At 41.4% G+C, this 16,682-nt stretch overlaps 1 protein-coding gene across 1 annotated transcript in view; it reads right to left on the bottom strand.

Annotated features, from left to right (window-relative positions):
• Nucleotides 1-16,682, bottom strand: part of LOC115804505 (neural-cadherin) — a 158,379-nt gene that overhangs the window by 54,033 nt on the left and 87,664 nt on the right. Inside the window, exons 14-20 of the mRNA XM_030764986.1 lie at nt 14,654-14,781; nt 13,103-13,289; nt 11,096-11,239; nt 7,957-8,240; nt 5,265-6,879; nt 4,401-4,494; nt 3,452-3,636 (exon numbers count right to left, since the gene is read on the bottom strand). Coding sequence (XP_030620846.1) covers nt 3,452-3,636; nt 4,401-4,494; nt 5,265-6,879; nt 7,957-8,240; nt 11,096-11,239; nt 13,103-13,289; nt 14,654-14,781 — 2,637 coding nt within the window. The remainder of the gene's footprint in view (nt 1-3,451; nt 3,637-4,400; nt 4,495-5,264; nt 6,880-7,956; nt 8,241-11,095; nt 11,240-13,102; nt 13,290-14,653; nt 14,782-16,682) is intronic.

A 16,682-nucleotide genomic window follows, 5' to 3' on the forward strand; every position in this document is an offset into this window, starting at 1 on the left:
ACAAATAAGAGCAAATAAGTGAATGTAGCAGGAAATAAGAAATGGATTTTTTTTTGCTGGTTTGTTGGGTGTAGTAACACAGTCAACTGCGCTGGAGCAAAACCATGTCAATGTGTAGAACCACAGAGTTTTTCTGTGGGCTTGTCAAAGCGAGATGGATGTGTGGACATGCACGTGAGAATGTATTTTATAAGACTGGGGGTTTATGTATGTCACAACACAATAGTGAGGAAAAGTACATGGCTGGAAAAGTGTGTGTCTTAGAGTAATTCTCACTGTATGTCAGTCAGTCAGACAGTGTGATGGGATGGGATGTCTGTGGATGAAGGCATCTGTGACAGTCTTCTGAAGTGAGAATGTCTGTGAGTTTATGTCTCTGATTATTCTTCTCTCTCTCTCTCTCTCTCTCTCTCTCTCTCTCTCTTACTCTGTCTCTCGCTCTCTCTCTCACTCTCTCTCTCTCTCTCTCTCTCTCTCTCTCTCTCTCTCTAAATCTCTAGGCTGAAGGCTGGCTTTAACTCTAAGACTCTAACTCTTACTTGATAACTATGGGTGTATAGACAGAGGGAGAGAGTGAAAGAGAGGTGCTGGTCTCTGTGCTTAAGGCAGATAGAGAGGGAGAGAGAGAAGGCGGGATAGAAGTGATTAAGGGATGGAAACGGGTGATGTCTGAGCAGGGATGGAGCTCAGGATGGGCGGCTGTCAGCACTCATCAGACGAGCTGTTTGAAACAGGGACTTGTTCTGACAGTCAGGGACACAGTCACACCTGGCTTTGATCCAACATGCCTATCACACTACCTCTCCTTCCCACAGGCATTAGAGGGGATTCAGGCGTTAAATACACACCCACACAAACACACAGACACACATTCACACATACACTATGTGCTAACACAACAATCCACTAAAAAAAACTCAGGGCATGTGTGTGTGTGTATACACAGACATGCACACTCAGACTCAAACACACACGTGCACGCACACACGCGCACACACGCACACACAGACACACACACACACACACGCACGCACACGCAAAGATGTGCAAAAATAAAAATACACACAAGTGCACGCTGGGATATAAGCATTCATGCAGATGCACAGGTGCACAGAATGAAACTAACAGCCATTCACAGGGCCATGTGGATTTAGAAAGTAGAGTTGGAGAGCTGAGTATAACTGATGCTGTGTGGTCTTTAAAAGAAGTCTTAACTCCACAGACTTGCAGTAAAGAACAAGCCATTCTGAGGGCGTGCTGACTAACAGTCAATAGGACCTTGAGAAAAGTGCAGGGATTGCAGGATTAATCCCACCCAATGACGGCAGATATTTTCCCAATTTCTCTTTTTATTGATCTCATAATGTCAGGCAGCAGGCCAGAATTTTGGATCAGCTAGGGTGGAGAGGATTTGAGGATAAAACATTTTGCATATCTTTCTTTTTTTATTTTCTTCATAGATAAATTCATAGTTGTTAGTCTTAGTCATAGCAGTTAGTCTTTAAAAGGGCCATAAACTCATACACGCTGAATCTGAATCAGTGTGTGGACAATCTTATTATCCAGCACTGACGGTCATGGTGGTCTGCAGTGTGTGTGTGCGTGTATGTGCGAGTGTGTGTGTGTATGTGTGTATGAGAGGGAGAGAGATAAAGTGTTTGTATTGCTACAAGGACTTGGGAGAGATTAGACAGTGCATATGTGGTGTGTGTGTGCTGTCTCCCTTTGTACGAGTGTGTGTATTCATTTCTATTCCTCGTGTCTTAGTTGACGTTGGTGTTTCAAGGACTTTCTCCATGTCCCAGTTTACCTCAAATTTCACATTTCAATCAACCCCCCCCCCCCCCCACCCCACCCCCCCAACAAAAGTTTTAACACACAATAAACCTTAATCTCCACAAAGCAGAGCTAAAGGGGTTTTAGACGTCCCCAGTGCCTTCGTCATTTGTTCTTGAAATGGGATTTCAAATGTCAAGCAGGCTGCAAGTAATACTATAAGTGGAACTTTTCATAGTTCTATAGACTGGGAGTGAGTGTGAGGGTTTGAATAGGACTCTGGGGTCAGAGCAGCTTAAGTATATATAACCACAGACAAATTATGATTTGAATACAAATTTGAAGTGAGCAGAAATGTTAACATTACTTTTTACAATGAGACAAAGTAAAAAAAAAAATCCAGGTTTGTTTATGACTTAACTAGTCAGACAGATTTTTTAAAAGACCTTCAGAACATTGATTGGAAATCTGATGATTCAAATGATGGCTTCTTGACAACATCCTTCCATGTAAACTTGCTTGCGGATGATGTCTATGTTTGGCATTAATCTTAATGCGTTTAGTCAGTTTAAACCCCATGACAACACAGTACACTGAACAGGTCTGAGTCTAGACTGTACATACTCATGTAGGGATGTTTTGAAGCTGTATTTTGATGTACGTGATGATTATACGAGTACTTAATGCATAATTCTAAACTTTATATTTTTATACATTCTGTTCTGCCACAAGGCTAGGAAAACTATACTAAAATTGCAGGTCAAATGAAATCCAATAAGAAGTATGGAAACTAAGGATTGGCTGAGGTTTGGGTTAAAACACACACACACATACACACACACATACACTTGACTGACTGACCGACTATGTCATTCCTGCACAAAACCATCCTGCCTTTCAACTGTGATAAATCTAGCATTAAAATTGAAATCTCTTATCAGCTGTATAAAAGGGAAAATATTCACTACCTTTATTTTTTATTTAATTCTACTAACCCTAGGATCTTTCTATTTTCTAAACACATACATTCTTCATACATGCTCCCTGCTACTAAAGCACTAATGATCAGTCAGGAGATGAATAACAGTATAACAGGACTTAATGTTGCCATGGTGATAAAGCTATGATCTTAAACACAACACTTCCATTCATGCTACTTTTACAGCTAAATTAACACAAAGCTTAAACTCTTATGACCTCATATATGTGGGAGACACAAAAACATCAAAATACACATATAACAACAGATTTTATAAGGATACTTTATCCAACTACATACCATCTCTCTCTCTCTCTCTCTCTCTCTCTCTCTCTCTCTCTCTATATATATATATATATATACACTCTCTCTCTCAGAGAACAGAGAACAGATGCTCCCCAATGTCGGGCTAGGTTAGCTCTTAGAGTTAATAATGTTTTTTGTTTTTACCAACTTTACTCTGAAAAACAGTGCCCTCTCCTAAAGAAAACATTACAGGTGTTAATGAATGTAACTGAACTATGAAACCATGACCCTATTTGCAAGTGAAAAATTGGTTCCTGAATCAAAGCTCACAAATTTGCAGTGAACCACAGTCACAGCTGCTCTGTGCACCTTGCCAAATTAGCACTACGAAACGTATACAAGCAGTAGCATAATCAACATCATTCTGCTCGCCAGGTGTGGTGTGAGTACCTGCTAAACGGAGAGAACCAGAGTTGTAGATGGCTTCATCTCGAAGTTCCAGCACATGTACGCTCACAGTCGACACTGCATCTGGCCACAGCCCGTCAGACACACTCACCTGGAACTCATAATTACCAGGTGGGGTGTTCTCTTTTATAATCAGGAATCCTGTCCGCTTATTCAGAAGGAAATAGCTGTGAGGAGAGGAAAGGTCGAATTACGTCTCTTAAATATCACACACATCTACCCGCGAGTGCACACACACACATACACACATGCACTGCAAGAGAAAGTAGAAAACTTTAGTCTAAATATTAGATTCCGTGACTGTTTACACTGAAATGGGAAATTCAGGGGCAGATTTCAGGGATCTGAAGCAGACTGTGAATTGTGTGTTTTGGGCTCTTAGAGAGAGAGAGAGAGAGAGAGAGAGAGAGAGAGAGAGAGAGAGAGAGAAGAGAGAGAGAGCGGGAGGAAGAATGTCAATGCCTCAACATTTTATAGATGTCTGAGAGACGAGTGAACTGCCTCCTCTAGAAAAAGAGAGAGAGACCGAGAGAGAGAGAGAGAGAGAGAGAGAGAGAGAGAGAGAGAGAGAGAAAGAGAGAGCTGTCAGCCAAGACTGCTCCTCTCACGCCCACATCTCAGGTGCACATCAGAGAGAGAGAGAGAGAGACAGACAGACAGAGAGAGAGAGAGAGAGAGAGAGAGAGAGAGAGAGAGAAAGATGATGTTAAAGAGAGAACATGAGGAGCGGAAGCTAGAGAGAGAGAGAAGGATGGAGAGAGAGGAGAAAAATTGAGAGACACATCAGAGAAGGAACGCTTGATGTGAAACCTGAAGAGAAAGAAGGAATGATGAAACTTGTGGATTTGGATAGACAGAATGGCAGCAGAGAAAGCCAGAGACAGATGAAAGAGAACGAAAGGAGAAAAACTGGACGTAGAGAGCCTCTTACTTTGGAACATGTCCCTCGAAGGCATACGTTTTGTTATCCCAGTCATCTGGATCAGGGGCATACACCTTCCCCAAGACAGTCGTCGGCATTCTCCCTGTTAGTGGGGGAAATGCTTCATCATATATGTGTGTGTGTGTGTGTGTGTGTGTTATGGGTTACTTTAAAATGCTTTGCTGTACCTTAAAGCTTTAAAGGTTAAACATCTAAAATCATATACTCGCTTTGGGCTGAAGCTGTCTTTTCTGTGATGAGTGAAATTTCCAAACAATAATATCGATACAGGATGAAAAAAAAAAAACAAACAAACAAAGAATGGAAGAAACAAACAAAAAACAAGAATATATCATAGCATCACAGATAAAGCCAAGACCATTTATTCCCAGCGATTCTCCCTTCTTTCCCAGTCCATCAGAGATAAACAACTCTCTTCAGCTACCTACCTCTGCAATCTCATGTAAAGAATAAGACACAGACAAACAGACACTGAAGTCTGAAGGAGAGTAACAGTGCAGTTGAAATCTAAGGCAATACCTAAGTAGTTCATTCAGAGACTTACATATTCAGAGATGGCTGATGTTTCAATGCCATCTATTCACTGACAAAGGCCAAGGCCACCAGCGTTCAAAGCAGTCTCTCTAGGATGATGTTTAGAATCTCACAAAAACTCTATAATGATGATGAATGTATGGATATGAGCGATGGCCTATAAAGTGTGTGATTTAAAAGGTCCTCATCCAAGTGTGTTGAGTAGTGGAAAGCAATATATCAAATAATCTTACATCTTAAACAAATTTTTAAAAAAAGAGGAAAAAATAAAAACATAATGCTATTAAATGTAATTTTCTGGATATTTCTCAGTCTTACCTCTGTGACTATTAATATATATTTTCTTTTCTCCAGCTGAGTGGGCATGGTCATTCTCGTCTCCAATGGTAATGCTGAGGGTGTTGGTGACTGTCATTGGTGGAATCCCACTGTCAGTCATAATGATAGGCAGGAGGAATTCCTTCTGCCTTTCCCTGTCAAACGCTCGAAGGGCAGTAATTGTGGCCGTACCATTACCGTTGTCCTGAAGGCGAAAGTCATTGCTGTAGCGATATTCTAACGGAACAGAGAAAAAGAAGGGTGGACCATTTTCAGCTGAGTCGTGGTCAACAACGTGGAGCAGTGTGGAACTTTGGTTTAGTCGGACCACCTGAGGGCCTGGAATGTTCTCCCAAACTATGGGAGCATACGCTGCTTCAAACTCTGGCCCATTGTCATTCACGTCCGAAAGGGGAACATGTACTGTGGCAGTGCCTGTAAGCGGAGGAGAACCGTGATCTGTCGCTAAGACAACCAGGTGGTACTGTTCCATCTTCTCCCGGTCCAGCTGTCCTGTCACCGTGATCAAACCATTCTGGTCCACCGAGAACAGTCCAAGTGGATCAGACTCTGGGTCAATGCTGTAGGTGATCTCACGGTTCTGACCCGAATCAGAGTCGCTGGCTGCCAGGCTGGCCACACTTGTGCCAAGGGGCACGTCCTCACGGAGAGGTAGCAGCTGCAGAAAATGTGGGATGAAGACCGGTGCATGGTCATTGCAGTCCTCCACCTCTACAGTGCAGTGTAGCAAGCTGGAGTAGTCCAGGTCCTCCACTTTAATAGTGAGGTTAAAGCGTTGCTCACCGGGTCTTTCATAGTCTAGGCGTTTTTTTAACCGGAGCGTCCCGCGCTGTTCCTGACGGTGACTCACCATGTAGAACTTCTGTTCAGGATCTCCAGCCACCACGCTGAACATTAGCTGCCCGTTTTCACCCGCATCTCCGTCCTCTGCGGACAGTTCCAAAACCGCTGCATTGGGCTCGCTGCTTTCGGGAACATGTACCCAACACGAGCGGTCCAGGAAACGTGGCGCGTGATCATTCACGTCTGTCACATGTATAGTAGCTGTTGCTGTCCCAGTCATGCCTCCCCCGTCTCTTGCCTCGACAACTATCAGATACGAGTCCAGTCGCTCCCTATCCAAACCGGCCGCCGCAACGGAAACGGTGCCGGTGGCCGGGTTGATGGTGAACATATCGGAGTTCCCAGAGTTCCCAGAATTCCCAATAATCCGATAGGCGAGCACAGCGTTCTGACCCACAGCAGCGTCGTCCAAGTCAGTGGCCGTCATCTCCATCACCGATGTTCCGGGCGGCGAATTTTCCGCCACGTTGCCATGGCAACTGTCAGGCGCGCATGCAAACGTAGGGGCGTTGTCATTAATGTCCCAGACACTGATGATGACATCCGTGAAGCCCGTGAGGCCTTCCCCACCTTCGTCCGTGGCCAGAACCACAAACCGCCAAACGGCTCGACTCTCTCGGTCCAGAGTTCTCTGAGCGTAAATCTTCCCTGTCACTTCATCAATAATAAACTCACTTTCTGCTCCCTGGCCGTGAAGGGAGTAACGCAGGGCCTCCTGGTCAGCATCCTTATCTGGGTCAGAGGCAGTTACCTACAACATCAAAGGGAATACGTTAGGGCCCCTTTTCTGCTGTGGCTGCAATGGTGTGCTGCGAACTCTTTTTTTTTTTTTTTTTTCCATGGAGTTCAACACTGTTTAATTATTGAAGCCTGCTGACTTGGAGCCACGCATCAAATTGAGCTTTTTCACACCTGCTTGCTTCCCTGCTTATGGGCTATCACATACCAAGTACAAATGAAATAAAAAAAAGCTTTAAGCTACCACCAGCTCCATATTTGTCATTCAGCTTCAAATATATATATTTTTTTAAATGAAGAACCACAACCAGTGACATAAAGTTTCAAATACATGTTATAGAGCTTTAGATACTTTAAAATTTCTGTATGATTTCCCTCAAGAACCACATGTTGAGAAACCCAGGCAGACTGTGCACAAAGAGAATGATGTCATCTTATTGCAATAGCAGCAAAAGAAACAAGTCTCTGTAAAAACTCCTGACAATAAGACTCAAGAGGATTATAATCAATAGACAAGAAAAACAAAAACACTTAAAGAAAAACTGAAAGAAAATTCAACAAGAGCACAAACTGATTACATGATTGATCAGGGAATCTCTGAAGATTTATAATTTAGAATTTTATACAATTCATCAGCGTTCATCCAATTAAAGAAGACCCCAGTGAAGTGGGCAAACACACAAGACAACCAGTCCTGTATAACGTGAATCAATATGGCAATTTGTCATAAACTATCACCGATTAATTTCCAGAGACGGAATTAAATATTTTCTTTTTCTATCTGCTAAGAATACCATTTCTTTGTTGTTCAGCGTTTAAGTCTCACATCTGAGGAGACAACAGCAACTCCTGCGATTTGTAAATAATTAAACAAACACAGTTATTAAACAATTACTCACTGCACATGCTCTTAATTGCTCACTAAAAGATACCCCGCGGGCGTAGTTTATTTAGGTGTCAAACAACGATGCACTTAGCAACTCCCAACAAACATCAATTCATCTATTCCCATAGATTCACATAGAGTTAAAGAAGTTTTAATAATCAGATTACAGCATATTTAAGTGGCTGAGTTGAACAGCAGCCCTACCTGCAGTACAAACACTGGAGATCCATCCAGTTCTTCGGTCACACTGCCATAGTACTCATTCACGGTGAAAACGGGTGCTTCGTCATTTTTGTTTACAACGTTGACCACCACAGTGGCATAGTCCTCCCATTTCCCATCCGATGCCAGGACGTGTAGCTTGTAGTGTTTGTTCCGTTCATAATCCAAGGCCTGAGCGATAAAGATGGTACCCACCTCTGGCTCAATGTCGAAAACACCCCCTGTGTTCCCTGATGTGATCTGGTAGCGCAGTTTAGCATTGGCACCTGGTAAAGAACACTAGGTTTAAGTAAAGCCATGCATGTCTAGGATGAAAGCGAACGATCTGAAGTGAATGTAAATTCCAATGAATGGCCGTTCATTTAAAATCGATGAAAGACACTGCATGTTCACACAAAATTGTTAACGCCAAACTGTGTTGACTCTGTTTTTAGGTTTTTTGGGGTTTTTTTTTTAGTGTGTATATAATCCACTGCCTGACGTATGAGTCAATTGTGTAAGCACCTGGCAAGATCTCATGTAAATGTAACACTGTCGGTATACCTGAACGGAATATTGGCTTCAAAATGAACTCTGCAGGGCTACAGGAAATACCTTATGTGAATGGAAGGTCTTCTCTGTACGGATTGAACAAAACAATGGGAGATCAACCACCACCTTAAGAGTAGACCAGGAACATGAATATATAAAAGACAAAACCCAAAGTAGATCTTTGAAGTATCTGAAGTACCAGAACAATGACTGTAAGGAGAACAGCGCAGCTTTTTCTAAGACTGTATTTTATGCATAGAATAAATGACTCAGTTGTCATTAGCAACTCTGGATGGCCACGCAATCCCTCAAGAACACAAGACCTTCAGACTTACAGAAGTTTACTATATTGTTCAGAAATTTCCAGCTGCACTAAGAATAGACATCAGGAGCCTTGTGTTTCAGCCTAACCTCAATGACATTTAAAATCAACTCTATTTCTCACGTCCAGAGACGAGCACAGAATTAATAAAGTCAATAAAGTCACTGATGGCTTAGCTGGGCTGTCAATTATTGTGAAGGGGAAAAAAAAAACAAAAGTGAAAGGCCTTAGTAAGAATCCAGCTCCTCCTCTGCTTTGAACGAGAGGGGAAAAAAAGAGAGTTGCTGCATATTGGCAGTAAGAAAGAGCTGGAGAGTGAAAGAGAAAGAGGAATACCGAATCTGGCACTTTATGAGTGTGTGTGTGTGTGAGTGTGTGTGTGCGAGTGTGTGTGTGCGAGTGTGTGTGTGTGTGTGTGTTTGTGCGTGTGTGTGTTTGTGTGTTTGTGTGTGTGTGTTTGTGTATGTATGTACGTGCTTTTTGCTAACTTACAAAGAATGATTTAAAAAAAAAATGTATAGGTGCTGCTGCTATTAGATTGGGGTTAGGGTTACAGTCGGGTTTAGGTTTAGGTTGTTATTTTTTACTTTACCTAGTTATAATAAAAGTCAACAGAAGGTTGGGAGGGTGTGTGTGTGTCTGTGTGAGTGTGTGTGTGTGTGTGTGTGTGTGTGTGCAGGCGAGCGAATTGTGCTACTGATGTTAATTGAACAGTGGAAAATGTGCGTGAATGAATCCGTTTTTTGTTTTGTTTGTTATGATTTAGATTTTTATTCTGTAGAGATTTACTCCCAGTGGAAACCTCATCTAAAAGCTAAAAAGAACGAGCAATGTAAACAAACAAAATAGATAAATAAACACGATGAAATAATAATAATAATAAAAAAAAAATGTCGACTTGCGTTTGTTTTTCAACACCCCCCCCCCCCCCACCCTTTTTGATCTCCTCTCTGTGTGTTGGTGCTATCCTGCTGATAAATGAATAAGCATACAGGAGGAGAGAAGCACACAGGGAAGGAATCTCTGTTCTAATCATCCAATTCTCCCTCTTGTTAAGTCGTTAAGTCTTTCCTCTCATTAATTTTTTTTTTCCCTAGATGACACCATTGAAACCAAATCATGGGTAGGAGCAGTTCCTACAAATGGCTAAGGGAGAGAGGACATATGAGAGCAGGCTAGAGTTGTGTAACGCTGTGTGCGTCTAGCCTATGGGAAGAGAGGGATGGAGGGCAGATGACCCGGCTGTTCTGGTACTCCCACAATGCTGTGATAAACACCTAAAAACAATGAACTCCATCTCCCTCACTCTGTCTCTGACAGGGCTGTACCAGAGGGGCTGAGGCTGCTCTAAGATGAGATTTATTGACTGAGCTTGGCTTGGCTTGGTGATGTTGGTACACTTACATCTATGTGTGTAAATCTGCATTGTGTTTGTGAGCGTATGTGTGTGTGTGTGTGTGTACCATAAAGCAGGGAGCTTATCAGTGGTATTTTTAAGAGTGTGTGTGCGTGTGTGTGTGTGTGTTTGTGTGTGTGTGTGTGTGTGTGTGTGTGTCTAGATTTAGTGAGTCTCTAGAATCAGTATATGAGTCTAAAATCCCTAGAGAACCATACAACTTCAATAAGCCATTCTGGGGGCAGCAGTTCTAGGAAAAATGAGAGTGAACAGATTGGCCTCCATTATAATACAATATCCGTGTCATCAGTCCAGCTGGAAGGCAATGTGAGAAGACATCTACAAACTGCTTGCTCAAATATGTATAATAATATGAAATATGTACATAGTGCATAATCTTATCCTGTTTTGTTTTTTTTTAACTGATTCTTGAATCTTAGCATAATTTTTAAGTTTAATCTCTGGCAGCTCAGGAAAATATACAGAAAATCTTTGCCACCTCTGTTGGTTGAGCGCTTTCGTATTGGTAGTCAATCACTCCACATAAAGATGGTCTTTCTATGCAGCGGATTAGTGAGCATTAATCTTCCCAGTGTTAAAGTTTGAAGAAACAGTAAAGAGTTCATTTCAGTCATTTTAGTTATTTTAGTCTAAAAGCTATGACTATAGTGATAATACTACTACTACTACTACTACTACTAATAATAATAATAACAATAATAATAATAATAATAATAATAACATTAAGCTGGATTCCCTTCGCCTCTCAGGGTCCTTAGACCATAGACATCAATTGGCCTCATCTCATATCATCTCAGTGTCACATGTCATCAGCCAGACATAGCTGCAGCCCGTTCTTCATCTCAGCCTACCTTCATCTTCATCATTAGCACTGACAGTGAGGATGGTGAGGCCCACGTCTGCATCTTCATCCACGTCGACTTCATAGAGCGACTGTGTGAACACGGGCTTGTTATCGTTCACGTCGCTGATGAAAACACGCACATATGCCGTGTCTGAGGAGGAGAGCAAAGGAGTCAAAGATTAAACAACAACAGAGCATGTTCTTATTCTGTCAACCTGAAGGCCCCTCATCCCTCTCTCTCTCTCTCTCTCTCTCTCTCTGACTCTGTCCCTCTCTCATACTCTCTCGCTCTTCACTTCTTTCTCAAACATGTTTTAATCTATTTGCCAATCATAAGCCCTCCATCTCACTCTCTTTCTCTCATTTTTATCTCTCGTTTTCAATTCCCCCTGTTCTGTTTGCCTCCTTCATTTCCTTTCTCTTTTCTAATCTTTCTATCATTCCCTTCTCCCTATGTCAGGGCTTCTGAATCATCAGTCGACAGCTGTGAAGGGGGAGAGACCCTGGAGGAAGAGCTACAGCCAGTGCTTACGTGAGGCCAGACTCTATATAACCTGCTACCTTTGACGTGAATATCAAACCAAACGTCATTTGCAATATGGTCTTAAGGAAACGATGAATTATTAAAGCTTGGAGAGAGACAGAGCGAGAGAGAGAGAGAGAGAGAGAGAGAGAGAGAGAGAGAGACCCTGAAGTCAGCAGTCAACAGACAGTACCAGTAAATACAAACTTCTCATTTCCCTTCACTTTTGTAATAGAGAGATAGAGGGCAAGCAGCTATAATCTGCTGATATTTGGGACATAACATGGGAGTTCTGAATCCCAGTCAGTATCTCTCTGTGTCTCTGCCTTCTCCCTCCTTCTAATGTGAAGCTTTGGTTGTACAGATCTCTCTCTCTCTCTCTCTCTCTCTCTCTCTCTCTCTCTCTCTCTCTCTCTCTCTCTCTCTCTCTGTCTCTGTCTATTTCTCCTGTGTGGTCTTGCAGAAATAAAGAAATAAAAGCACAGCTGTCATTCAGTGACAGGTTAGTGTTTTGTTTGAAGCTTTGCGGTGAAGACATGGTCATGTTTACCGCTTTCATGCAAACAAACACACACATCAACACACACACACACACACACACACACACACACAACACAACACACACTTTTTCTGTTAAATTCTGCACTTGTCTCTTCTTGAAGTGACAAAGTGAGCGACTTGACATCTTCATAACATGGACATTCAACAACATGTTTTTGTCTGTGGTTTTGAGTCTTTACTGGTGTGTCTGCATTAGAAAAACATCCACAGTTCTCTGGTTAGTGCCCCTATGTTTGTGTGTGTGTGTGCACGTGCGTGCATGTGTGTGTGTGTGTGTGTGTTTCTAGGCCCGAGCATTCTCTTCTAACTTGTGTGTGTGTTCGCCTGTGTTATCTTAGCATGACAGCTGTAATGTAACACATGGATGGAGAGATGAGGGGAGGAGAATCAGTCATCATACACATTCATTCTCTATGCTAATCTTTGGAGCTATGGTATCATTTCTGTCTCATTCCCTCTGAAGCCTATTTCTTCACATCTCACATCTGTACTCATCTAACATTTACACACACACGGCACATCTCACCCTCTTTTCCCTCTGCTGGTCTTTAAATATTTGAAAGCTGTTTATGCTGTCAGAAATGTCATAATGAACAAAGTTGACACGAGAAGCACTTTTAATAATCCTGAAAATATGAATGAAAAATACATTTCTTCCCATGAAATTTGGACTCAATCTCATTTCAACCCACGAAGACCTGGTAGAGACAGGAGAGACCAGGCAAGACCAGGCTTGTTAGCTGTGAACACTAAAACCGCTGAGATATAGGCCAAGCCCAATACAGAGAACTGGCAATTTATTCATACATTAAATGTATACCTTTCCTGAGATGCATCTAGTTCCCATGACACTTAGATGAGTAAGAATCCACCTCTTCATGCACTTTTGTTTTGTTTTCTTAAATTTAGTATAGGGATGTCATGACGTACCTGAGTTTGGCTGCCCGTGTCTGCCTGGACGGGCTGATTCCCAGCCATCCACAGATTTCACTTCCAGCAGGTACGAGCCCTTGGTCTCCCGGTCAAACACTGCCTCTGTGTAGATGGAACCCAGCTCCGGATCAATCCGGAAGAACTGGTGATCACCGCTGCGGTCGTTCAATAAAGAGTATGAGATCTGAAAGAACGGGAAAGACAGGCAGGAATAATAAGATGGATGAGTAAATGGAAGAGAAATGGCATAAAAGACATGTATAAAAAGGACTTTAAGATAACTGACTTATTTTTTTTATAGATATTTCCCAGCTAAAGTAACATTTTCTTTTTTCTATAGCAGAAGTCACATCTAGACTGACCCCTGAGGAGAGAACAATTAGCAGGCAAGGTGGGTGTCTTAAAAAAAAAACATACAATATGAATTTTCCCTTTCAAGAAAGAAAGTTATCTGAAGAAACTTATTCATCTAGACATTCTCATTCACAGCCCTTCCACCATGAGCCGCGGCTGTGTTTGACATTGTTCCCGTGATGCGTTGCTTTATTTATTTTTTTAACACTCTGAGCAGCGAGAAAAGATGTATCGACAATCAAACAGCAGGGTACGCAAAAAAGTCAAGGTCCATTCACCAAAGAAGTGCTAAAGCTCGATTCGGTAGGCGACAAAACCGTGAAGTGATTTTAAAAGGCAGTGGCAAGCCAATGGTCGGCAGTAGCAATTATCATGCACCGTTCGCTGAGTGGCTTCTCGAGAACAGCGTGGCATACGTAATAAAATCGGTTGCCCTGCTGGCTGAATTAGTGCAGAGAGCACAACTAAGAGGCTGAATTAAATGAAAATGCCATAATAAAAATCTGGCAGGGGGTCAGGTTATTAAAACAAGCAGGCAAATCTCCAACAGCTAGCGGAGGGAGAGGGGGGAAAAAAAAAATCATATTAACATTCACGTCCACAAATGATACTCATTATCTAAATGCGGGGCTGCATGCATATCTGTGATTCAGAAAGACTGCCTCTGTGAGAGAAAGCAATTAAACCACCAAGGACGTTCTCCCAGCTCAGAGACAAGAGTGTTTCATCCTCTGAGCCTCAATACTTGCTATTCCATCACTTATTCTATTAAGAGGCCAGGCTGTGGTACGTATGCTTGTGACTTCAAAAAGAAAACATGGTTATGCATATTGGGTTGTGCATTATAATAAGGATGTAGAAAACATAGATATATCATCCAGGTGACCATCATCTTTGTGTTTCCAAATAGGGAGAATAAAACCTCACAACTGATTTATAACTGCAGCGAAAAAAAAAAAAATTTTACTCAGTGAAGAGTGAATACTGCATACATGCATACAGGTTTGAATAAAATCTTTCATTAGATTCTCACACTTAATTTTACTGTCTAGAAAAGACAGAGCGCAAATAAATCCATTCAGAACACGTCTCTACAAGAATGCACATATAAGTAAAGCCTATGCGCAGAGAGAGAGAAAGAGAGGGAGAGAGTGCGAGAGAGAATAAAAGATTAAAAAAACTTGGATTACCTACCTTCCCATTCAATCCTAGGTCTAAGTCATTGGCTGAAACCTGAAGAATGAATGTTCCAACCTCAGCTCCTTCGGTCACCGAAGCCTCGTAAATGGAGGATGTGAAAAAAGGCACATTGTCATTGACATCTGTAAAAAAAAAAAGAGAAAAATGAGTTTAAATTGAATTTTTTTCCACATAATATCTACTCAATGCCACAGATATGGCTTAGCACATTCTACAGCATATCTCACCTGCAGGCAAAAAAAAAAAGAAAAAAAGTTGAGAAAGCTACACTCACAAAGAAGTACATCTCGACGGTTTATTCAGCATTCAAGCAGAACACTAGTGACAGCTGACAAGATATCATAATTATACCTCCAATGCTTCTGCTATAAAAGGGGTGGGGGGGCTGGGGGGGTGAAGGCAGGCGCACCAGCAGCGTTGGGGTATTTACTAAAAAAAAAGTAATTAGTTATAAGTTACCAATTACCTCTTTAAATTGTAATCATAATACTTTACTCATTATTCATAAGTAATTACAATACTCATTACTTTACTTTTGAGTTACTCTCTAAAATGACAAATTCCCCAATTTACCACATAAAAATACAAGGACGAACATCATAGCCCTTTCATTACTTTATTTTCAATGCAATAGCCTAGTGCAAAGTATGAACACATTTAAAGGCATGACTTATCAGCCTTTAATTAGAAAACAGTGTAGCCAATACTGGTTGGAACAGCCTACAAAGTAAAAATGATACATCAGATACAGTGGCTAACTACCAGTAGTTTCTGAGGTAGACGGTAATACGTTTTGGTATCTTCTGCCAACAGTTGCGTTATCTGTATTTTGTGATTAAAAGTAACATTAAAGCTCTGTATATTATTGTCCTGGTTGGCTACACCATATTTTTGGGTTTTCTAAAATGTAGCAAACCTTGCTAGCTAGCTAACTAACCGGAACTATCCATTTTACAAGTTAAATTTAAATATTCAGCACGAAAAACATTCTTTTGAAAAGGCATGTGTAACGCAGGAAAGGACATTTTAATAATCCAGTAACTGTAATGTGATTACTGAAATTTGAACTGTAATGCTTTACTTTACTTTGTAATGGTTGGAAAGTAATATAGTTACAATAACACGTTACACTGTAACTTATTACCCCTAACACTGCGCACCAGAAATATTAATGACATCTTTATGAAGAGACGCTTTGTGTGTTAACTTTAAAAGACTTTATGTTAAGTTTTGAACAAAACTTTCTTTCTTTCTTTCTTTTACCCCAGCAGAGAGATTGATTTGGAGCATTCTTAAAGTTTCTCATAGACTCTAGGTAATACATTATTGGCTGTGTATTTGTTGACATGAGTTTAGAGAGAACCTCATCCACCAGGGGCAGGGAGCGACTTCAAACACCTTTTGTTGACTGTGGAGCATCAAGTAAAAAACATCTCCTCTCACTATTGATTCTATCTTCCATATGACGGCTTGACCTCTTTCAGATGAAGATTCTACTAACAATGTCAGAGGGCTGAGGTGTTGTTCTGATTGTGTAGAACTGCACACCTTCCACTTGCAATTCTCTCAGTGACTGTACTAAGGTACACACACACTTATTAAATTCAAGCCGGTGGTTTTCTTGAGTGAAGATCAAAGATTACTAGAATTACGGACAGGAACTGCTTTCTAAGTATTGAAAAGTAAGTACATAATTTCATGCAATAGCTGGATAAGTGTATGTGTGTGTGTGTGCGTGTGTGTGTGTGTGTGTATGTGTGTGTGTGTGTGTATCTGTTTTGCATTCACCTTGAGTTTGACTTTAAGGTTGTGTGCCTTTTGTTCATAGTATAACTTATTTTGGGAGTGTGTGTGTAAGTGTGTGTGTGTGTGTGTTTGTGCATGTGTCTGTGGGGTGGGGGGGTTGCAGTGTAAACTCTAGTTTGAACCCTTCTGAAGTTCATAGTACCACAGACTGTGCATGCATGTAACTGTGTATGCCTTGAAGTTCCACGGTTTATGATTGAGTATTATACTTTCTGGT

This window comes from Chanos chanos, chromosome 2, assembly GCF_902362185.1.
Source record: "Chanos chanos chromosome 2, fChaCha1.1, whole genome shotgun sequence".
Lineage (NCBI taxonomy): Eukaryota > Metazoa > Chordata > Actinopteri > Gonorynchiformes > Chanidae > Chanos > Chanos chanos.